At 40.3% G+C, this 23,850-nt stretch overlaps 1 protein-coding gene across 4 annotated transcripts in view; it reads left to right on the top strand.

Moving 5' to 3' along the window:
- The window catches only part of P4HA1 (prolyl 4-hydroxylase subunit alpha 1), a 48,922-nt gene continuing 25,072 nt past the window's right edge, over nt 1–23,850 (top strand). For all 4 annotated transcript variants that reach the window (XM_081954389.1, XM_081954391.1, XM_081954390.1 and 1 more), the window contains exons 1-6: nt 1–117; nt 11,073–11,189; nt 12,810–12,906; nt 14,994–15,145; nt 20,469–20,606; nt 23,246–23,488. In XM_081954389.1, coding sequence (XP_081810515.1) covers nt 11,102–11,189; nt 12,810–12,906; nt 14,994–15,145; nt 20,469–20,606; nt 23,246–23,488 — 718 coding nt within the window. In that variant the 5' untranslated portion in view covers nt 1–117; nt 11,073–11,101. The remainder of the gene's footprint in view (nt 118–11,072; nt 11,190–12,809; nt 12,907–14,993; nt 15,146–20,468; nt 20,607–23,245; nt 23,489–23,850) is intronic.

Below are 23,850 nucleotides of genomic sequence, written 5' to 3' on the forward strand. Positions count from 1 at the left end.
CCCCGCCGCCGCGTTCCAAGGAACGCCCCCCGGAGGCTGGTGGGCGTGGCCAAGCGGAGAGAAGCATTCCGAAAGGGGCCTGCTTGGGACAGGGTGAACGGCGGGCTCTTCTCCGAGGTAGGTGGCCGCGCTGGCGGGCTCGGCTCCATCCCTGCCTGGGGTGAGCGAGGCTTCTTCCACGTTGTAGGGCGAAAGCTCCTCGCCTTTTGTTCCCTTTCGCTTCCCCTGCGGGGGAAGACACCCAAGTTTAGATGCGGGGCGATCGCCCGTCCGAATGCCTGCCTCGGCGTGAATGCGTGTCAAGCCTCCCTTATCTTTCTCTGTCTCTCCTTTTCTCTTTTTCTCTTGTTACGTGCATGCTTAGCCTTCCTTTGCTCCGATGCCCTCGGGCTCTTTCGCTTCTCCTTTTTATTTCTTATTTTGCAAAGGCGCGCTGAGCTCCCTAAATGCGGAGATCTGGTGCACCCGGAGTGGATCGATCGATGGGACGATTGGGGGATCGTCGTTTCCAACGGATTCCGCAGATAGTTGGGTTTTTTTTTTTTTTGCCTCCCCCCCCCCCCTTCCGTGAACCCGGGAGTTGAGCCAAACGCCGCAGCCGAGGAGTGTGCGAGCCCTCGAGGGGAATAAAGTCCCCGACTTGCCCACTCTTGTCGAGAGCAAGAAAGGGATTTTTTCTCTCCCTTTATGCTCCGAAAAGACAGAGACATCTCTGGCTGACGTGGACGGGGATCCTTTATATATAATATGTCCCAACTTTGGTTCAGCCTTCCCTCCTCAAGGCAGTACTTTTAGAGAGTTGAAAAAAAACTTAACGGATTAAGTGCCCTGCGGGAAGAAATCTGATCCTTCCTAGATAGAATCTCCCAAAGCCCCTTTTAAAATTGACTGGTGAAAAGAGCTGGATTATCTCACGCTTCGTATTATTGCCCTCCTTTCAGGATGGATGCGAGGCTGGGGGAAAAAAACACGTTGAAAAAAAATCCTCTAGCTTAACTAGATCTCAAAGCTTTGCTTTTGAGCTTAAGTCAAATCAGTGTAGTAATTTGATTCCTTTAAAAAAAAAAGAGGAAATACACCTTCCAGAAAAGACGCTGGACTGATATTTGCAGAAGTTCTTATACTGAAATCTTTTCTCTCTGTGGGGTACTGAAAATAGATCTTGCAAGAGAGGAGGAGTGGGAGAGAGGGAGGGGAAGAAGAAAAAAGAAAGGAGAGGAGGAAAGAAGGTAGAGAAGGGAGGTTGGGAAGAAGTAGGTTGTTATAAAATAAGATGGATGTAGGGGTGGCAGGAAAGCAACCCCGATAGTATTTTATAAATGAACTGTGATAAATGTCAAACGATAACATATTAATATTAATATTAATGATAATGTATAATTGTGAATGTGTAATTCAGAAAGAAAAATAAAACTTTTTTAAAAAAGAAAATAGATCTTGCAAATAAGAAGGAACAAAAGAGGGGGGGGGGGTCAAGCCTGAAGGGAGAAGGGAGTTTGGGTGGAAGAGGTCATAAAAAAAGAACAGTTTACGTAGTAATTTAACCTATTCTTGTTCGTTGTACTTTTTCAGACTTGGCTAAGAAAGGATTCTGAAGCCAAGTGTCCATTGCAGGACGTGACTTGGGAGACGTGGCAGTAGCATTTTTCCATTAACCTTTTGCTCACATTAGAAACTTCTGGCAAGAAAGTTTTTTGCCTTCTTACTATTTGCTTACTAAATATGAATAATATGCACTTTCAGGCCAATGAAAAAAACCTACACTTTCAAAAATGTGTAATTATGTTGCATTCTTTTCTTAGCCACTTTGGGTATATTTGGCTAGAAAGATGTAGGAATCCAAATTTTTAAAATGGATAAAATCATTTCTAGGTTCTCTCTAATATTTGATTTCCCTCCAACTGTTTCACAATACTTTTCTGAAGAAGTTGTAATTGCTTAATACTTGAGTGATACCAAACTAGGTAACTAAGTAACATTTTTGAGTTATTAAGTTGAGTTCTGCATGGTTTGTCAAGAGGATAGAAAAAAATGATAAAACCTTTGTATGGATATATTAGCATTGGTTGACTTCTTCACAAATTCCATTAACTGTCACATTGGTTTGAACCTGAAATGGGCATGAAACAGATTTAGTTTTCTTGCATAAAAGTATCTGAAGATGTTATGTAACCAAGTCATGCAACACTCAGTGTAATATTAGTGCTCTTTATCAACCTGCTTGATTATATTATCCGGGATGTCCATAGAATTTGGTCAAAAGATGGCTTTTCCATGTGCTGGAATTTTCAGCACCCCAAATTCATTGTCATATGCATTGGTCATGTTTGGTGGAAGTTTTGAGAACTTGTAGGCTTAAGGCAAGAGAGACAGTTTGGTGTAGTGGTTAAGACCTAAAGCTATGCTGGAAACTGATTTTTTTTACTGTTTTGGGCACAAAACTCACTGTGTGACCTTAAGCCAATCACTTTCTCACAGGAAGGAGACAATACTAGACCACTTCTGAAAAACCTTGCCAAGAAAAGTAGAGGAATTTGTCCAGGCAGTGTCTAAGAATTAGACATGATTGAATGGAAAGGGCTGAAGCCTTAGCACATCTAAAAGGCAACAGTTTTGAGAATGCTATGATTTACATTTATTTAGGTACTTCATATAAATCTAGCTATCTATCTGTATCTACCATGTTTCCCTGAAAATAAGACAGGGTCTTTTGACCCCCAAAATAAGCAATTGGCATTATTTTCAAGGAGCTTATTATTTTTGAGGTGCAGGAGGCGGCGAGTGCAGTCACCTCATGGCTGCTGCTGTGTTGCAATATTTTCAGGGAGGGCTTATTTTCAGGGGAGGGATTATTTTAGCGCATGCACTCAAAAGCCCGATTGGGCTTATTATCCGGGGAGGTCTTATTTTTGGGGAAACAATGTGTCTGTCTGTCCATCCATCCATCCATCCATTCTAGATTGCATTCTAGATCACTTTGTGTTTTGTGAAAGAAAATGTTGAAATTATAGAGACTATTTTGGACTATAGAAGAAGAGCAAATAAAGACATTAAAATAGGGGACGAATTTCCGGGCTGTGCCCCTCTACCGATCCATGGTCCATTTGGAACTGGGCCATGCAAGCAGTGTGTGAGCGCACTTGTGTGGGTGCTAGGCACTTGCGCATGCTCACTGCTTACAAGGAACCATCCCCTTCCACCACCACCCCTCCTGCCGCCACCAGTCCACAAAGGCAGACTCTAGTTAGACACTTACTGCCCACTCACACACTGTTGTATTGGAAGAAATAAGAAAAAGAGGCAGGCAGGTAAAGAAGACACCACTGTCTGTTCCAGCTAGACTGCTTCCCAGCCCTCACAATGTCTTGGGGGCCTTCTTGATGGTCAGCCGTCTTTTGATGTGGTTTCATTTTGCTTTCATTACTATTGTCCTTTTTTCATGTTTTCTAATGAATTCCAATCCACACAGACAGGATATTTATACGGTGTAATAAATTATCAGGATCTTTATTTATAAACTGGTTTTGATTTATTTGGAAGAGGGAGGCAGAAAATGTGCTAACCCAAATGCCTTATTACAAATGGCACTTGCTCCATCTAAAAATGCATGATCGCAAAGTTGTTTTTAAAAAACTTTTTAAAAACTTTTTTTAGCCTTTTTAAACTACTGGTTCTAACTATCCGTAGAATCTAAATTGTGCGGCATAGCTGTTACCCCCACCACCGCTGTTCTACTTACCTTTGTAGACTCAGAAAAGGCTTCTTAGTGCCTGTGGTGCGCTTGCACACGCGAAGGTAACCAGTAGCAGACTTCAGATCATTTCACCCCTGCCCATAGTTATGTGATCAAAATTCAGACACTTGGCAACTGGCATATATTTATGACAATTGCAGAGTCCCAGGTGATGTCACCACTTTTTGTGATCTTAGTTAGTTAGTTAATTGGTTAGTTTACTTTATTGTCATTGCATCTTCTGATAAGTTAAGTCAAGTGGGGAAGCCAGAATCACTTAACGACTGCAGTGATTCAATGAACAACTGTGGCAAGAAAGGACCTAATATGGGGCAAAACACACTAAATAACTTTCTTGCTTAGCAACAGAAATTTTGGGCTCAATTGCGAATGTAAGTCGAGGACTATTTGTATTGCAAATACATATATGTTATATGCACAGATAAATTCTATTTAAGATAGAAAGTTAAGCTAGAACAAAGTTTGATGCTGATGGGCTGGAACCATAGATGTGAATGAGCATTTTCTATCCCATTAAAGGAAGTATTCTGCCCCTTTAATTACCCCTTGAAATTACGTACCTTATCCCTGAGAATAGTTTGTTAAATCACCAACCTCCACATGATTTAGGGTTTTTTTCAACATAGAAAATACTATTAACAAGTATATTTAAGATTGTAGTAAAGTGCTGATCTCTTAATTAAAAACTAAAATACAGTTTCTAGTTTGCTGGCATGATAATTACATTGGAATGGAGATTGTATGTGGTCTGCCTAATTAATGAAGAAACTTGCCAAAATAAGTAAAAGATACAGTTGGTAGTTCAGTACTCATCGTTAATTGATTCTGGAAGGCACGATGAGTACCAAAAAGGTGAGTACTAAGCAATTTTTTCCCCATAAGGAACAATGTAGTGAGTCAGAAGGCAGTCAGAACAGAACAGTTCTAGCTTCTGTGTTAAGTAGCAAACAAACAATGAATACCAGGACATTTTCACAAATTCAGTGAGCTTTAAAGCAGTTGAATACCAAGGCATCACTGTATGAATTTATTTACTCCACAGGAATTTGAGTTTTGCAATTTTCCACTCATGCTTTAGTGGCCTCTGCAAGATAGGGGCAGAGTGTGTAGTAATAAGAATTTCTCAAAGTATCTTCACAACCTTGGTGCCCTCAAAATGCATGAGGCCAAATTCTTAGAATACTTAGCCAATGTTATCTCCACTGATCAGGAATTCTGAGAGTTATGATAGAGGGATAGTAAACCTTTTTGATGTCCACAAACAAGTCATACTATTTTGTGCGTTTTCAAGATGTATTTTGTGGGTTTCCAAGATGTAGTGGGCCAAATGACAAAAGTGGGCAAATTTAGGATTTTCTTGAATTTGATGTACCGTATGTTCTGATTAAAAGTCATTCCAACAGTGTCTTTTAAAATTGTTTGGAAGAGCTATTTTTTTCCTAACAATGATCTTTTGTATACTGTGGAATATTTTACAGCATATGCCTGGAAAAAGTATTTGGAAAATTTGGAACAGAAGGAAAAGAAAGGCAGGACTGGTCCCATTATCAGTAGCTGGTTCATTCATCAGTAGCTAGTTCTATCAGTAATTCCCACTGATCTTAAAGTCATTTTAAGACTCGGATTGATGACTACTGAAATTTAAGTACTAAACTGTGGTCTCAGAAATCTTTGAGAAATGCAGAGGTGAAGACATTCGGTGGTCATCAGTCATTACTTTACAGCTTGTCCTCAACTTAACAACAGTTCATTTAGTGACCGTTCAAAGTTACAACGGCACTGAAAAAAGTGACTTATGACTGTTTTTCACACTTACGACTGTTGCAGCATCCCCATAATCATGAGATCCAAATTCAAATGCTTGGTAACTGGTTCATATTCATACTGCAATGTCCCAGGGTCATGTGATCAATTTTCATGACTTTCTGACAAGCAAAGTCAATTGGGAAACCAGATTCACTTAACAACCGGGTTACTAATGTAACAGCTGCAATGATTCATTTAACCACTGTAGCAAGAAAAGTTGTAAAATGGGGGGAAAGTCACTAAAAATGTATTGTTTAGCAACATACGTTTTGGACTCAATTGTGGTTGTAATTCAAGGTCTACTTATATTGTATAGAGCTGTCCCAATGTTGCAGAACATGCTGCAAATTACTTGCAGTCCTAGTTGAAAACACATCGTTATGCCTAGAAAAAATCAAGATTGCAGTGCAGAATTCTGTAGTAAATGTATGGAGGGAAAATGTGTAATCTTCTATCTATCTATCTATCATCTATCTATCTATCTATCTATCTATCTATCTATCTATCTATCTATCTATCTATCTATCATCTATCTATCTCCGTGTGTGTGTGTGTGTGTGTGTGTGTGTGCGTGCGTGCGCGCGTTCCAGCATAACTCTGGAATGTCTCGAGCAATTTCAACCAAACTTGGTACGCAGATGACTTATTCTCTGGAAACAAATATTGCGGGGTTAAGACACCCCTAAAACCCCTTGGGGTATGTGCTCTGTTAAGATACAGCTTATTGTGCCTTAAAATGGCTTCTACTGTACTGCTGTGAAATGGCTTCTACTGTACAGCACAGTGAAGTTGCCATGGTAATGCCTTCACAGTACTCCACAAGGAGGCTCCCTCTGGTAAGGGGGAAAAATCCAACATTAGAAATTACGTTTGGTCCGGACATTTTCCTCCTATAAATAAATACCTGAACAACACCAGGTTATCGGTTAGTATGGTATAAAATTTCAAGTGGTGTTTCTGTTTGAGAATAGGTAGTTTCTAGTGGAGATTAGACATGATTGCATTGTACCAGTACAGTGCCAGTTTCAATCAGGGATCATAAAATCCCTGAAGCATAATGAAAACTTGATTTGGATAAAGTTAATACAGGGCAGTTTTGCTTTGTTTTTCCAAACTCATACTATTCTAACAAAAGAGCATTCTTATTGAATTTAAAACTGTGGGTGGGTGAATGGATGGATATGAAATGAAAGAAGAAAGAGAAAAGGAGAAAAAAAAACTAAAAATGCTGAAAGAAAAAAGTACAAGAAAAATAGAATAAAAACGCTATAAAGAAAGATAAAGGTGTGAACTTCTTAAGAATAGTTAATAAGTGCAATTGTATTTTAGTTATCTCTCTCAAGTTATATTCTATTTTTTCCAACAATTTATCCTGTCTAATCATGAAGACCACAAGTCATAAGTTTATTGTTCTTGTTTTTAAGCAAAGATTCTGTAAGGCAGTGGTCACCAACTGGTGGTCGGCTAGAAAATTTTGGTGGTCTGCAGAAAAATTATTTGTATTTTTTATATTGCACTAAAGCAGGGGTCCTCAAACTATGGCCCCTGGGCTGGATACATGCAATGAACGCTTGTGTTGCTGCAGAAATTTTCCCCCTTCGGGGTCTTTCTATCTGGGTTGGAGGGGGCAGAAATTCTGACTTGGGGTCTGCTTTGGGCGAAGGCTGGAGGGAAGTGCCGCTGATGGCGAAGAGCCGGAGGGCCTCGTTCCAGTGGGATTGTATCATGGTCTGGAACTGGCTGACCACCTCACCCCGCTGAGCCTCCAGGCGTTGGCACCTGGCCTTGCACTCGCACAGGTCTTCCCTTTGCTTGGAAAGCCTATGCTCGTAGTCCTCAGCGAGGTGCTTCTCCTGAGCCTCCTTCTCGATCAGATCCAATTTGAACTGAGCCAGTTGTTTTGCCAACTCTTTCTCTTGGTGGCTGCTTAGCTCCAACAACTGCTTCCTGTTAGGGCCCTAAGGAGCCTGGGTGGGCAGGGGAGGAGTGGGTGGGAGGGGAGGGGTGAGTAGAGGCTGGTGAGGCGCCCTTTGATGTGAGTGACATTGAGTTGGCCATGCCTACTCAGTCACATGACCACCTAGCCACGCCCACCCAACTGGTCATTAGGCAGATCATATTAGTAGTCCACGGGATTTAAAATTATGAATTTAGTGGTCCCTGAGGTCCAAAAGGTTAGCGACCCCTACTATAAGGGGTGTCCAGTCACCTATAAATGTAGATAGTGTCTTTTCTCTAATCAAACAAGTCAATTTAGCCATTTCAGCAAGTTCAGTTGTCTTCATCAACCACTCCTCTGTTGTAGGTATTGCCAAATCTTTCTGCCTTTATGCATACAATAATCTTGCTGTAGTTATCATATATAAAAACAGTATTTCATGGCTTTTTACTAACTTCATCTATCATTTCCTGGAGTAAAAGTTCTGCTTTCGATAGAATGTTAATCTTTAAAATCCTCTGAATCAATGTACGCATTTGAACCGGATATTTTCTGGCTTTTTTACATGTCTAGTAAGCATGATAAAGTTACCTTGTTCTTGATGCTCACATTTCCAACATAAATTCGAAGTACTTTTTATGCATTCTGGATATATTTTTTTCCATTTATATACCAATGGTACGTCATTTTATAAAAATCTCCTTAAGAAAATTTTCAATGATTTCACATATTTTCCCGTTGTTCCATTTGTATATTATAACCAAAGATTTAATCCCCTTTATGATGCATTCTTTGATGTATTCTTCTGTTTCAAATTTCAATAAAATGTATATATCTTAGCAATTATTTCCTTTGCATCTTGCACTCTGATTGTTGGGTGATATTATAAATCACCCAGAGAGTGCTGTAAACCACTATGGGGAGGTATATAAGTCTTAAGTGCTATTACTACTGCTAAATAAAATGATATCAGGTATAGTTCTTCTCCTGTAGTCAGGAGTGATATTCACTTACTTTCCCTACTGGTTCGCAAATGTGAGTGCACGCACGCGGTCCACGCATGCACTCGGCCTTCCGTGCATGCGCTTTGGCTTGAAAACATGCCTAAATAGGTTGGCATAGAGCCAGGGCCAGAGGTGGCTTCCTACTGGTTCGGACCGGTTTGGCTGAGTAGGTAGTAACTTGGTCTGCCATGCCCCTGAACCAGTTCTATTGCTGGCGCCGCCATCTTGATTGCGCAGAACAATCTTCATTGCAGAAATTCAATGTTTTTTCTTTTTCTAAGGCTGTGAGCATGCACATAACTTTTTTAGGTCCAAATGTGCAGGCGTGCAAAGCATGCCTTTGGTGTGTGTGTGAGCAAAGCGAGCGCATGTGCGCACATTTTTTTACGTGCCGAACCAGCAGTAATGCCCAGCAGCAACCCATCCCTGGCCAGGGTGGGTGGGCAGGCCCATCCACGATTTCCACTACCAGTTTAGGCAAACCAGTCCGAGCCGGCTGAATACCACCTCTGCCTGTAGTGGCATATTACTTTGCAATTGTAGCCTCCAGTCCATAATCCCAAATTGGGAACAATTTTGCTTTTGATTTGCACTGTTGTTTTCAGCACCCTATTCTTTCCTGATATATTAAAATTCTTTCTTATTTTTTTTCAAACTTCAGCATTCAGTTAATGCAAAAAGTTACAAATTATATGTTTAAAGGGCTGTATATTGTTTTCTTGATTGATCCCTGATGTTTTCACACCTAAAATTCAGTAAACGGAATCTTGGATATTTATATTTTCTATTTCAAACGGTTTAGATGTTTAGGGATATGGATATAGGTATTCCAGAATGAGAACCTCTTTTTTTTATTTTACAAGACAACTTTCCCAGACTTTGCACAATTAATAGCTGCATCATTTCTAAATGCCAGAATAGATGGGACAAAATTCAGCAATGCTTTTGTAAGGGCTTTGTTGAAAGAATGAAAAATGTCTGATATAATGGGCTTATCAGAGAGGTAGCTAGAGAGCGGGGAGGAGGGGAGGGAGCAATATATATTAAATGAGCCTTAAATGACTCTGGAGATAAAACATTACTCATGTGTAATGACCATAGTATGATTTGATAGGACTGCAGCTGGAATAACCATTAGTAGAAAAATGGCTTTTGTAGAAAGTACACAATGTGAGGAAATAAGCTGACTTGTTGACACTGACTTCTCCTAAACCAAGTCTACAGTATTTGATAGAGATCTGAATACAAGGTTGATGAAATTGTACCACAACAGCATTATATCATCACTTCTGTTACAGAGGAATAATGAAATAAATTGAGTTGTTAACGTGTATCCCCAGAAATGTTTAGTTGCAGTGTTCATAGATTCATCTGATTCAGCTTGTTTACTGCATAATTCTGGATCAGATAATTTGCTATGTTGAGGGCAGATGCAATGTTACACACAGGTAATAGGATGGCATATCTAGGAACCGATCGTTATCTTTGAATGTACTCTGGATGATAGAAATACAGCTTGAAATTAGATTTCAAAATGTTTAATTTTCATCCACGTAGTTTACAGGTAGTGCTTGACTAACAATCATTTGTTTACTGGCTGAAGTGAAAACAGCACTGAAAAAAGGGACTTACAAGCATTTTTCACACTTAGGATCATTGTAGCATCTCCATGGCCACATGACCAAAATCCAGATACTTGGCAACTGGCATATATTTTAATGGTTGCAGTGTCCCCGGGGTCATGTGATCACCTTTTGTGACCTTCTGACAAACAGAATCAATGGGGATTCATCTAACAAATGTTTGCTAACAGTTGCTAAAGCCAGATTGACATAGCAGCCAACTTAAGAACTTCAGTGATTCACTTAACCTTGGAAAGAACGGTTGTAAAATGGGGCAAAAACCATTAACTGTCTTGTTTAGCAACAAAAATTTGGATTCATTGGTGGTCGTAAGTTGAGGACTACCGTATTTTCGGAGTATAAGATGCACCAAGATTTTGAAGAAGTAAATTAAAAAAAAAAAGTTTTTGCATTCTGCAGATCGCCCAAACCCTGTGCACGCCTCATTTTTTTGTGAAAAACGGGGCATGTAGAAAGTTTGAGAGGCCTGCAAAGTGCTCCTGGGATCTGGGGGGGGGGGGGGGGCAAAAACAAGCAAAAAACAGCCCGTTGTTCGCTCATTTCTGCCCTCCCCAGCCCCCAGGAGCACTCTGGAAACCACCTAAAGGCTATGCACAACCATTTTGGTGAAAGGGGGGGGGGGGTCGGGAGGCCAAAAACGCTGTATTCAGTGTAAAAGACGCACCCAGATTTTCACCCTCTTTTTGGGTAGAAAAAGATGTGTCTTATATGCCGAAAAATACGTTACATGTCCTAATCTTAAACATCAAAGTTTTATGAAAAGGGCCTCTGTTCTCTTCTTTCATTATTGAAGGAGGAAGTAGAAGTCGTGCCAGGACAAATATTGGGTTGTATGCATTTTGCGGAATGAAAATCTACAGGGAAAATAGTTTGGATAATTGAGAAATGAACCTTTCTTCATAATTGTATTAAAATTATATTTGTAGGTGTGTGAAAGTAAATCAATAGTGAAACTATGGTGACCGCAAGGGAGTGGTATCTTCTGGTCCTTTGGCTTCTACTACCACCTTCTCATGCTCATACAGATTTCTTCACTTCAATTGGTAAGTGATGTTTTTAAGCATTTCTGATTAAGCAATAGCAGCACCAAAAGTGTAGTAAATTAATTGCTTGGATTATTAGTTATCCATCTGCTGAAGGCTAGAACATGATCAGTCACAAAATTTAAGTGTTATATAAAAATACCAGCAAATAATAACATGCCATAGGTTTAAGCTCTCAAGAAGCAGTAAAAATATATTGGAAATACTATTACCAGTTTACATGAATTGTGTTGGTTATATTTTAGTACCGTGTTTCCCCCAAAACAGGACAGGGTCTTATTTTCTTTTGACCCCCGAAATAAGCACTTGGCCTTATTTTCAGGGAGCTCTTATTTTTGAGGTGCAGGAAGCAATGAGTGGGGTCACCTCATGGCTGCTTCTGTGTTGCAATATTTTCAGGGAGGGCTTATTTTAGTGCATGCGCTCAAAAGCCCGATTGGGCTTATTATCTGGGGTGGTCTTATTTTCGGGGAAACAGGGTACTGCTTCTTATTGGTAAAGGGAGAACTACCTAAGAATATGTGTTAAGAACTGTTGGTGACATTTATGAATTGGTTGAATATATAGTAGTGTCCTTGCAGTGTTCAGAAAAAAGTCTGGGCATATAATCTGGTTATTATAAATATATGCAGGAAGCATTTGGTCTATGAGTACTTTTATTTCAATCCACGATTAGTAAATTACAAAAATAACCTTAATTTTTTTTTTCTTCCTGTTTGTACATGTCCCATTCTGCTTCATGGCATTTCTGGCACCCACTCTGCTTATGGGAAAAAAAAGAATATTATGTCAACATTTACTTTAGATATATTATTTACATGAGAACGATTGATGTGACTGTACTTTATCGCAGTTCAATAAATATACATGTCAGTTGCCTTGTCATTTAAACTTATAAAAACATTAAACATAATTCATCTGCGTTCAATTCGGATAGCAAATGTCAAATTAGATACGTGGCTGGTGGCTTTATAGTATAGTATTTTGTGCTTTCTTGGTACACCTGCAGGCATTGCAGTCTTAATATCTAGAATTAACTTGAATGAGTACGAGGCTTTAAAGAGTAAAAAGTAAGGTTTTAGCTATGTGCTTCCTCATGTGTATGAAATTCTAAATCATATTTCATTGACTTGCCCATGAAATGACAATTTGGACTACAAAAAGCAAACAGATAATAACAGCTGCAAAACTATTGAGTAGAGATTAATCTGCTATAAAGCTGCCACTGAGAAACTAGTTTGTGCATTCAAAATCTGGGACAATATACCGGGGTAATTTAATTTCAACAGGTCAGTATGAAATTATTTTTGCTGTATTTGCCAGACATGAGTGGCAAAATAGATCACTGCCTTGCAACTTGCATTCAGTTGTAATTTATTCTGGTAATAGTCTTCTTGCCTAACAAAATGGGAAAGATTAATTTAATGCTTTCATAGCGAAGAGAAAAATGCTCACGATATCCCCCCCCCCCGAAAATCTGCCAGAAAGTAACTGCAAATTTACATATTTGGACTTGTTGGCTCTTAAAACTGTTAAAAGTTTTGTAATGTTTGTTCTAAAGCTGTTAGAATTTCATCGCAATGTTCATGACCATACTGATTGTATTGATCTGTCTTTTAGGTCATATGACAGACTTGATTCATACAGAAAAGGACCTGGTGATATCACTGAAGGACTATATCAAGGCAGAAGAAAGCAAGTTGGAACAATTAAGGCAGTATGTAATTCTTTGAATGCTAATATTTAGCAGTGTTCTACCTAATGGTGATAAGTGGTGCAGTGGCCTAGAGGTGACGCTCTCGCTTCACAATCAGGAGGTTGTGAGTTCGATCCTCTGGGCACACTGAGAATATATCTGCTGAACAAAACTCCGCATTGGCGACAGGCAGAACATCCGGCCATTAAAACACTCTGCTAGCTCCATTCAGTTGCCCAGACACCACCCTGCAAGGGATTATGGGGTTGTTAAAAGACAACCAAATGAAAAAAATAACACCTTATGCTAATTAATTCATGGCTGTTTTGTGAGTAAAACTATACCATTTTTTAAGGGTGAGATTCTCTCTACAATTTTTGTAAATGTTTATTGAAAATCTTCAGAAATAAATAGTGAATCTATAGTGAGTAATGGCATTTCAGTAAGTGCTCCTGAGGTTCATTCCCTTATTTGTTTCATATCTTTAAAAAAAACCAGAGTATTGTTAAAATCAGTTGGATAATTTTAGTCTCACCCAGCTCAAACTACCTCCCAGTGTCCCAGTGCGGCTTTCTCCAAAAGGCAACTGAATTTTCTTTGTTTTCTCTTTGAAAATGTTTCGCTTCTCATCCAAGAAACGTCTTCAGTTCATGGGTTCTTGGATGAGAAGTGAAACGTTTTCAGAGAAAAAGCAAAGAAAGTTCAGTTGCCTTTTGGAAAAAGCACCTTTGGGATAATCATGACATGGATGGTTGAGAAGACATCTACCTCACAGTGCAAAAAAGAGATTTTCATGTAAGCCTCCTTGAACTCCTGGTGTTGTGGTCCTCCAGTGGCCTGCGGAGCTGGCAGCAGAGTCAGACAGTGAGGAGGTTGGGGAAGAGAATGGGCCAGTCCTGGAGTCTGGGGAAGGCTCGGACCAGGGCTATCTGGGAGTTATGTGCTGCCTCTGCAGCCTCCCAGAGTTGGACATCAGCAAGGCAGAGGAACAGGGAGAGCCTGTTCCCAGTGCGTGCATGCGCACAGCTGCCAGAAGCCAAGAACAGTTAAGACAGCAGGGATGACTCTGGGAGTAAGGCTTGGAGGTGATCGGCCCCTCCCATACGACATAAAGGAGGAGCAAAGGCCCATGAGCCTTTGCAGGAAGCAACTTTGTTCGTGCTGGTCGGTTTACATTCTGAAGCTCCGTTTTGACTCTTTGCTATGTGTGGCCTTGCCAAGCTAATTGCCAATTAAGTCTTTGGCAGCTTTTCAAGGAAGATAAAGGTGGGTGCTTCTCAGCCTTATCCCGAAAGACTTTGGCAGCCTACTGTCGGACTCTTTACAAACTATTTGGGACTCATTATTGGCTGTGAATGAGCATAATTCATAGCCTTTGAAATAAAAAGAGGATTTTTGGGACTAAGCGTCTGCTTTTTACTGTATCAGGAGGCCTAGGTCAGAACACCTGGAGAAAACACAGGATATACAGTATATAGTATAATATTTGATATGTACCAGAGCCAGTTTGGTCTGGTGGTTAAGACTTCAGACTAGAAAGTGGAAGATCATGAGTTCAAGTCCCCCGTTAGCTATGAAAACTAACTAAATCAGGGATCCCCAACCCCTGGGCCACAGATCAGTACCGGTCTACAGCCTGTTGGGAACTAGGCCGCATGAGTGGCAGACAAGCGAGCGAAGCTTCATCTGTGCATGCACGATCTAGGTTGAGCATGTGAAACCATTCCCCCATTGCTGGTCCATGGAAGACAATTTTTGTTCCAAAGCTGGGCCCTAAAACCAGAGAGGTTGGGGAACCGCTGAAATAAATGACCTTGGGGCAGTCACACACACACACACTCAGCCCAAATCACCTCTCAGGGTTGTTGTGGTTAAAAATAGGAAGAGGAAGCTGTATTACATATGTTCGCTGTCTTGAGTTCTTTGTACACATTTTAAAGGTTGGATAATCGATACAAAGTAAAGAATATTAATTTTATTAAGAGCCAACTCAAAAATGCATACCTCATGATTATGCATGTATGTGTGCGTGTTTGTGTGTAAGTGTCCATGTTATTCATAGCGTTGGCTTAACAATCTTACTAAAGTTTTTTATTTCCTATGCTTAGGTGGGCTGAGAGGTTGGATAAGCTGACAGATACTGCGACCAAAGACCCAGAGGGATTTTTGGGACACCCGGTGAATGCGTTCAAGTTGATGAAACGACTGAACACTGAGTGGAATGAGCTTGAGAATTTGGTCTTGAAGGACATGTCTGCTGGTAGGGATCTTGAAACCCTTAGAAGCAATCAGTCATTAACTACACTGAGTAGCCAAGGAAGTCTGGATTTCAATTCATGCCTTACGGGTGAATTCACTGGGAGGAGTCTCAAGTATGCTTAACTATAAAAACTAATTTGGTATTAGATCATCCAGTCTAAGCAGCGCAACTATTTCTTTATATACTGCTTAAATGCCAGAGTAATGGATACTTCTGACTGGAAGTGACTAGAGGATGTAACTATAAATAAATTTAGAACACACCAAGGCAGTGTTTACTAATTGGATCTGAGTGGAAGCCTCTCTCTTCCTGAGTTTAGTTGTTATTCTTCATAATAACATAATAATGATAACATAAAATAGTGTATTTTTCAGAGTATAACACGCACCTTTTCCCCCCCCAAAAAGAGGGTGAAAATCTGGGTGTGTCTTATACACTGAATACAGCATTTTTGGCCTACCGAAACCCCGCCACCTTTGCAAAAATGGATGTGCAGAGGATTTGGGAGACTTGCAAGGTGCTCCTGAGGTTCGGGGAAGGCAAAATTGAGCAAAAAATGGGCCATTTTTCCTTGTTTTTTGCCCCCTCCAGCCCCCAGGAGCACTCTAAAGCTTCCCAAAGCTCTGCATGCCCCCCTCCCCTTTTTGTGCAAAAAACCGAGTCCTGCAGAGGGTTTGGGAGGCCTGCAGAGTACAACCCCCTTTTTTTTTTAAATGTACCTCTTCAAAATCATGGTGCGTCTTATACTCCAGTGTGTCTTACAGTCCAAAAACCCGGTAACAACAATGGTTGGATTTTTTAGTGATGAGATTGGTGTTACATCAAGGATAATACTGGAAATTACTGACAAATGTCATCATCAATCTGTTTTATTCCTTTGCAATTAATAGCATTGGCTTCTTAGCATTCACACATTCAAAAGAAAAGGAACAGTTAAGTTCAGGTAGTCCTCAACTTACAACCCAATTAGGACCAGAATTCCCATGCTAAGTAAGCAAGTTGTTACATGAGTTGCATCTTTTTGCCACAGTTGTTAAATGAGTCACACTGGTTGCCAAACGCTTGAATGTTTATTACTTGACTGTTGCTACAAGTGTCGCAAGCAGTTGTAAGTCGCTTTTTTCAGTGCCATTGTAATTTTAAATGGTCACTAAACAAATGGTTGTAAGTTGAAGACTACCTGTGCTTTCTTTGCTTTTGAGCTCATCAACAAATCGAAACTTTCTTTTAATTGGAATGACTACTTCCATCCCTCTGAACCTGACTTACTGGCCAGGAAAGAACACATTCCTCTTTGTTGACAAAAAAAGTGTTCTTCAATAAGTGCATTGAATTTAAGTATTGAATGATACTTTTATAAGTACCGTATTTTTCGGAGTATAAGACGCACCTTTTTCCCTCAAAAAAGAGACTGAAAATCTGGGTGCGTCTTATACACTGAATACAGCATTTTTTGCCTACTGAAACCCCGCCCCTTCACCAAAATGGCTGCGCATAGCCTTTAGGAGCCTTGCAGAGTGTTCCTTGGGGCTGGGGAGGGCAGAAATGAGTGAAAAACAGGCCGTTTTTGCTCAATTTTGCCCTCCCCAGCCACCAGGAGCACTCTACAAGCCTCCTAAAGGCTATTCATGCCTTTTTATTGGAAAAAAAAACGGGCCCATTTTTGCGAAAAACAGGTCATTTTGGGGACGTCTGCAGAGTGCAAAAACTTTTTTTTTAATTTGCCACTTCAAAACCTTGGTTTTATACTCCAGTGCGTCTTATACTCTGAAAAATATGGTAATTAAATCCTAATAAAGGAAGTGTAAAACTAATGGAAGAGTCTATTTGTAGCTCAGGGTTGAACTGTGCGGTTTTTGATGCTCTCCGAGCTTGGTTGTTTCCTTGCAGACGTTTCTTTACCAAACTAGATAACACCATCAGTGCTAGAAGGGAATTTTATATACTAGTGGCTTGCTCAGGCGGTCAGTGCTGGTGGGAAAAGTATAAAACTGTTTTCTTTTTGAGAAATCTGGTTCTGGGACTATCCCATTATTTCGCCTGGAAAAAGGTTGATTTATATATGTAAGAACTGATGTACTGTACTGTACAGTAGTGGCCAAAATTGTGGAAACCTTTTGGGAAAAGTATAGTATCTTGGAGGTTTGATGGCTAATAACACCCCTTTTTTGGGGGGAGTAGTACCATAAAATTATATATCAATGGAAAGATAATTTAATCAAGAATGTAATGCAATAACCTTTATGAAGGATTTGCTATTAGAATATCAGTTATAAAGAAGAAAAATTATCACCACGTCAGTTAATACTTAGTTGGGTAACCTTTAGCATGAATTCTATTAACTGGATTTTATTGCTGGCTACATTTGGCTACAACCTTTCATAGAATACAGATAATTGAACAAACTTTGGTGCATTACATTCTTGATTAAATTATCTTTTCATCGATATATAATTTTATGGTACTACTCCAAAACAAATGGTGTTATTAGCCATCCAACCTCAACAATACACTTTTCCCAAAAGGTTTCCACAATTTTTGGCCAGTACTGTATGTACAGTAGACACTGTATGTACTTTGTATATTTTCAGAAGTGACTTGTTTGAGCCAAATGTAGTTTGTGGGGCTCAAGACATAGTTCTGAACATTACATTTTTGGAAATACAAAAACTATCTTGGATTAATTGGTCACTTTTGGAAAATAAACGGGATATTCCAGTTTGCTTTGGAACACATGCTTTGTATATACTTGATTACAATTACATGTTTAGTAATCTAATGCTTTAGGCAAAGTGCCCTAACTAAATAAATATTTAAATTTAATACAGCAAATGTAAACAACAATGTTATGAACAGCCCAAAGTATAGATAATGGCTTATATAATCTTTGGGGGGGGGGGGGAGCAGAATGGCTTTAGATTTGTTTAAAAGAAATCGTTCTAAATTCTTGTAAAAACCTCCCCTTCCCCAGGGAGGAAAAAGAACTCATAAAATTTTGTTTTCTTCTCCAAATTAAGGGAAATTGTGTTTCTTTATACGTATTTATTAAAGATAGAAGCCAGAAATTCCAGTGAAAGCAAATGTGGCTCATAAGGTTACCTACAATATACAAGGATATCTAAACCATACTGTTTTCTGAGAATCATGAAATAGTCTGTTCTTTTTTTCTTGACGTGGGCTTCTAATTCTTCAAGAATTGCTTCCTAAAAACTGTGGAAACGACCCCACAAGAGGATCACATTGATATGGGGAGAAGCTTTTGTTTTTTTTGTTTTTGGGAGCTTATGAAAAAGAGATTCAACCTAAAATTAAGCAGAAATTTCATATCAGTGAGAACAATGAACAATTAATCAGTGGAACAGCTTGCCTCTGATAGTTGTGGGGGTTTCATCAATGGAGCTTTTCAAGAAAAGACTGGACAGCCATCGGGCAGTGATGGCTACCCTTTTTGTTGTTGCATGCTGAAAGAGTGCACGATAGCGCCAAGCGCACCTGCACCCATAATGCAATGTGTGCATGACCCCCACACGTGCGCACATCCCCATATGTGGCCCGCCCCCTGTGGGTGCGCATGTAACCCCACCATTGCGCTCCCCTGCCACCCCCGCCCATTTTTGGCTTCCAGTTTGGTGCAGGAGGCTTTGGGCCTGTAAGGCTGCCTGCACCAAACTGGAAGTCAAAACAGGCCACGGGGGGCCTGTGTGCGCCCCCCCTGCACCCTGTTTTGTGCTTTGAAGGCCTCCTGCACCAACCTAGAAGCCAAAACAGGGTATGAGGGCGCTGCGCGAAGCCCCAAAATGCAATGCAACCCCCACACACACACACGCACCCTGCCCCCCCTGCATACACAGTAGAGACCCAAAGACCAGCTGACTGGTGGGAAGCATGCACGCATGCACGGTGGAGCTGGGCTGGGGCGACAGCTGGTGTGCCCGGAGAGAGGGCTCTGCATGCCACCTGTGACATGCGTGCCATAGATTCGCCATCATGGCTATAGAGGTTAGACTAGAAGATCTCCACTGTCCCTTCCAACTCTGTCATTCTGTTCTGTCCTTGAAACAATCGATTTTACACATTCATATAAATTGATAATACTCTTGTGTATTCCAGTAATAGTCAAAGAAATGGTTACCGAACCGTAACAATACTTTTAAGCCTTATCGCAGTTATGCAAAGTACGCATTTCACCCGTAACCCATTTTGCTTACAAACTAAATATCATTTCCATTATCAAAAAGAAGGCGATGTTAACAAGGAAGGCTGCAGACGTTCACATTATCCCACCCACCCCTCAAAAAAAATTTGGGACTGGATCCAGATTTAGTCATCCCTAAGGCATCCGTGATCCAGTCATCAGTCTGGAAGCAGCTGAGAGGAGGAAGAGGAGGATAAATTATGAGCAAAGATGGGGAGAAAAGGCAGGCGGGTGAGAGATCGGTTTGGGATTGTGATCCATGCATAGGAACTGAGAGTACTATAATGCAATTCTTGCAGCAGTTTTGAAGGGCTGATAGGAAAAAAATGCCACATGACCTGATGTTGTGCCCCTGTAGAGAAGGGGCTATCGAAACTACAGCTCAAGTCCTACTATACTCTATCTTCTGTAAGGATTCACACACCCACTTTGTAACATCTCATCTGATAAAATACCCAGGAAAAAATGGATCCCTTCTATTTACAATACTGTGGTCAGGTGAGTCTGATGTAGTTTTTAAGATTAGATTAATAGAGTTGGAAGAGACCTAGTAGGTCATCTAGTACGACCTGCCACCCAAGCAGGAGACCCTACACCATTTCTGAAGAATGGCAGTCCAGTTTCTTCTTGAAAGCATCCAGTGATGAAGCTCCCACAACTTCTGAAGGCAACTTCTGTTCCATTGGTTGATTGTTCTCGCTGTCAGAAAATTTCTCCTTATTTTAGGTTGAATCTCTCCTTGGTCAGTTTCCATCCATTATTCCTTGTCTGGCCTTCAGGTGCTTTGGAAAATAGCTTGACCCCCCCCCCCTCTCTGTGGCAGCTCCTCAAATATTGGAAGACTGCTATCATGTCTCCCCTGGTTCTTCTCTTCACTAGATTAGCCATGCCCAGTTTCTGCAACCTTTCTTCGTATGTTTTAGCCTCCACTCCCCTAATCATCACAGTTATACTGTATGCAAGATTAGGCAGACTCTTAACTGCCCATTGATAATCCACCACTAATCATATAATTTGTCTGGTTTTTTTTTTTTATCATTATTTTAAATGCTTTTATTTAATGCTGGTCTGTGACTGCAATAAAAACCATTTATCTAGTATGAGAAACCCTTTTAAAATTATTTTTAGGGTTTATTTCCAACATGACAGTTCAACGGCTGTTTTTCCCCGATGATGAAGATCAGACTGGTGCAGGCAAAGCTCTCTTGCGACTGCAGGATACATATAAGTTGGATACTGACACGATCTCAAGGGGAAATCTTCCAGGTATGTAAGATACCAGCATGTTAAAGAAGCAAAATGCTTCCCTAATGTTTTGTTTCAGAGGGACAGAGCACATTTATATGTGACTGGCTGGATACCCGTGCTTAGCAACAAAACTATGTGATCAGGCAATGCAGGAGAAATTTGATTCACAATTCGTTGATTCAGTGGTGGTCGATGATTAAAACACATAAGGGAATATCTCTCCCTCTGCCTTGAATCCGGAAGCAGTTCCATAGGTGAAAGGCATAGACATTTTGGTGAGTTACCGACGTTTAGTACTATAAGGACCCCCAGACTGCTCCTGAGTGAAGGAGTGGAACGTCTGCCAGTTTGAACTGAAACGTTTAAAAGCCAAGTACCACTCACTCATCACGAAATGTAAATTCTATAAACTTGAAATTTGACATGTATGTTCCTCTTGGCTTCTAGGTAACAGACTGTGAGACAACTGGCAGTTGGAACAGAGTTCTTTTCAGGTGGGGAGGGGGAGTAGAATGTCTAACTCCTTAGCATCAGAGCTTGTTAATATAAAGCAACTGACAGTTGGAACAGAGTTCTTTTTAGGTGGGGAGGGGGAGTTCTACTTAGCATCAGAGTGTGTTAATTACTGTATGAGAAATACTAATGATCTGACGGTCATTTTGAAAAATCCTTTCTTAGCGTGCACCTAGAAGCCAAGAGAAACATACATGCCAAATTTCAAGTTTATAGGATTTACAGTTCTGGAGATTTCGTGATGAGTGAGTGGTACTTGGCTTTTATATGTATATATAGATTAAAAACTATAGGGAAGATCAAAACAAGGTTCATAGTTTATTCTCCTTCTCTTCTTCTAAGATGTTCTGATTTTAAATACACTCTTCTCTCTGTGTGTGTTCTACAAACTGATCACTGCAGTAAAAGTAGAAAGAAGAAGAGAAGAAAGGAATAATGGTAATAAAAAAGAAAATATACAATTATGCCATCTCCATTTTAAAAAATCAATTTTACTTAGAAACAATAATGACAGGTACCCTACAGGCAGTTTTTATGTGTGGGACCAAAGGATCTCCCGTGTGAATTTATTCTATAACTAAGTAAAACTCTGGGCATCAGAATGTATAAAAACTAAAATACATTTGGGTTAATGTCATAGCTATTATTGATTTTTTTTTTTAGTATTAGTTATTTCTGGTTGGTCTCTTGTGATACAAAAGTTTTTGTTCTGTGCATCTTTGGTTCTTTTTTTAACTTTAGTCTTGTTGCTATTAATAACTGAAGCTGAGATGGGAATTGCATTGTATATTACTCTTTTTCAGAACAGTGTATATAATGTAATACATCTCTGTGTATTTGTCATTTTAAAAGATTGAATCTCTTAAAGATTTTTTTTTCAAGATTTCTTATTTCTTGGCATACTTTTTGCTTTTTAAAAAAATACCATTTTTGGAAAAGGCTTAGGACAGTGATGGCTAACCTCTTTGGTACTGAGTTCCAAAACGTGCGCGCGCTGGAGCATCAGTACTGGAAGAGAGTAGCTGGACAGCTGCCAGCTGCTATTCCGGGTTCTGTCATGTGCATTCGCGCTGGACAGTACATCCGATGTGCATGTGCACCGGCCAGCTGCTCTCTTCTGGGTTCAGCGGTTCACATGAAAACCAGCTGGCTGGCATGCATGCGCGCACCGGAACCCAGAAGAGCAGCTGCCCACCATGTACATGCATACCAGACCAGCTGGCCGGCGCACATGCATGTGACAGAACCCGGAAGAGCAGCTGACAACAGTGTGCATCCCACATAGAGGGCTCTGCATACCACAGGTTCGCCATCACGGGCTTAGGATCATTATATTGGGAGTGAGGGAGGTGATTGAAACTAACAGAGGAAAACACACACATTGAGTTGTGTTGGTCAGGATTATTCTCCCACCAGATCAATGACATTCAGGATCAATACAATAGCAGAGTTGGAAGGGACCTTGGAGGTCTTAAAAATGGGGAAAAAAATCAATAGAGAAATTGTGTCAATTTTTTCAACTTTCAGTTTCCAAACATGTTAAAGGTAAAGGTTTCCCTTGCACATATGTGCTAGTGGTTCCTGACTCTAGGGGGTGGTGCTTATTTCCGTTTCAAAGCCGAAGAGCCAGCGCTGTCCAAAGACATCTACCTGGTCATGTGGCCAGCATAACTACAGTAAACGCCGAAGGCACATGAAATTCTGTTACCTTCCCACCAAAGGTGGTCCCTATTTTTCTACTTGCATTTTTACATGCTTTTGAACTGCTAGGTTGGCAGAAGCTGGGACAAATAACGGGAGCTCACTGCATTACGCGGCGCTAGGGATTCGAACCACCAAACTGCCAACCTTTCTGATTGAGAAGCTCAGCCTCTTAGCCACTGAACCACCTTATCCCACAAATATTTTGGTTACCTTAATATAATTTAGATGTGCTTCGTAAGTAACTACATAAATATCATACTTTTTAACATTTTGTGTGTTTCATTTGAGAATACACTTAAATAACTCTAGTAGTCTACCCAGTTTTATCAGCAAGGATGTAAGAATTAAACAATGCTCTACAGGGAAAAAACCGTAAATACAAAAATCCCACAATTTCAAGGGTTTTTTAACAGCTGTTGCTGGTTCTTTTCCCCCACTAGGAGTGAAACATAAGGTATTTCTAACTGCCGAAGATTGCTTTGAGTTGGGAAAGATTGCCTATACTGAAGCAGACTACTACCACACTGAATTGTGGATGGAGCAAGCTCTGAAACAGTTGGATGAGGGAGAAGTTTCTTCTGTGATCAACAAAGTCTCTGTTCTAGATTATTTGAGTTATGCTATATACCAGCAGGGGGACCTGGACCAAGCAATGATGCTCACCAAACGGTTACTTGAATTGGGTAGGTTAATCTTTCTTGTATTCGGCATGTTTGCACTGCTTTAATTATTTTTCCCCCCTCAGACATTTTCCACTTGGATGCACAGGCTTTTCAAACTAATTAATGCAGTGGAGTGAAGGACAGAATGCTGCTGGGAATCCCAGTAACTACAAATGTTTTTAGGAAGCATTAATCTCCCCCCCACCAATCACTTTACATGCCATTTGCTTCTGTGATTTGGATATTTATATATGAAGATAGAGATACATTCCAGCTGACACAAGTGGATTAGATGCTGACATATACAGATTTCATCGGATCTTAATGACAACTGAACTCAAACGAAAGGACAACATCTCTTAAAAATAGCTTTTTTTCCCCGT

This window comes from Natrix helvetica, assembly GCF_964273705.1.
Source record: "Natrix helvetica genome assembly, chromosome: 5".
Taxonomy (NCBI): Eukaryota; Metazoa; Chordata; class Lepidosauria; order Squamata; family Natricidae; genus Natrix; species Natrix helvetica.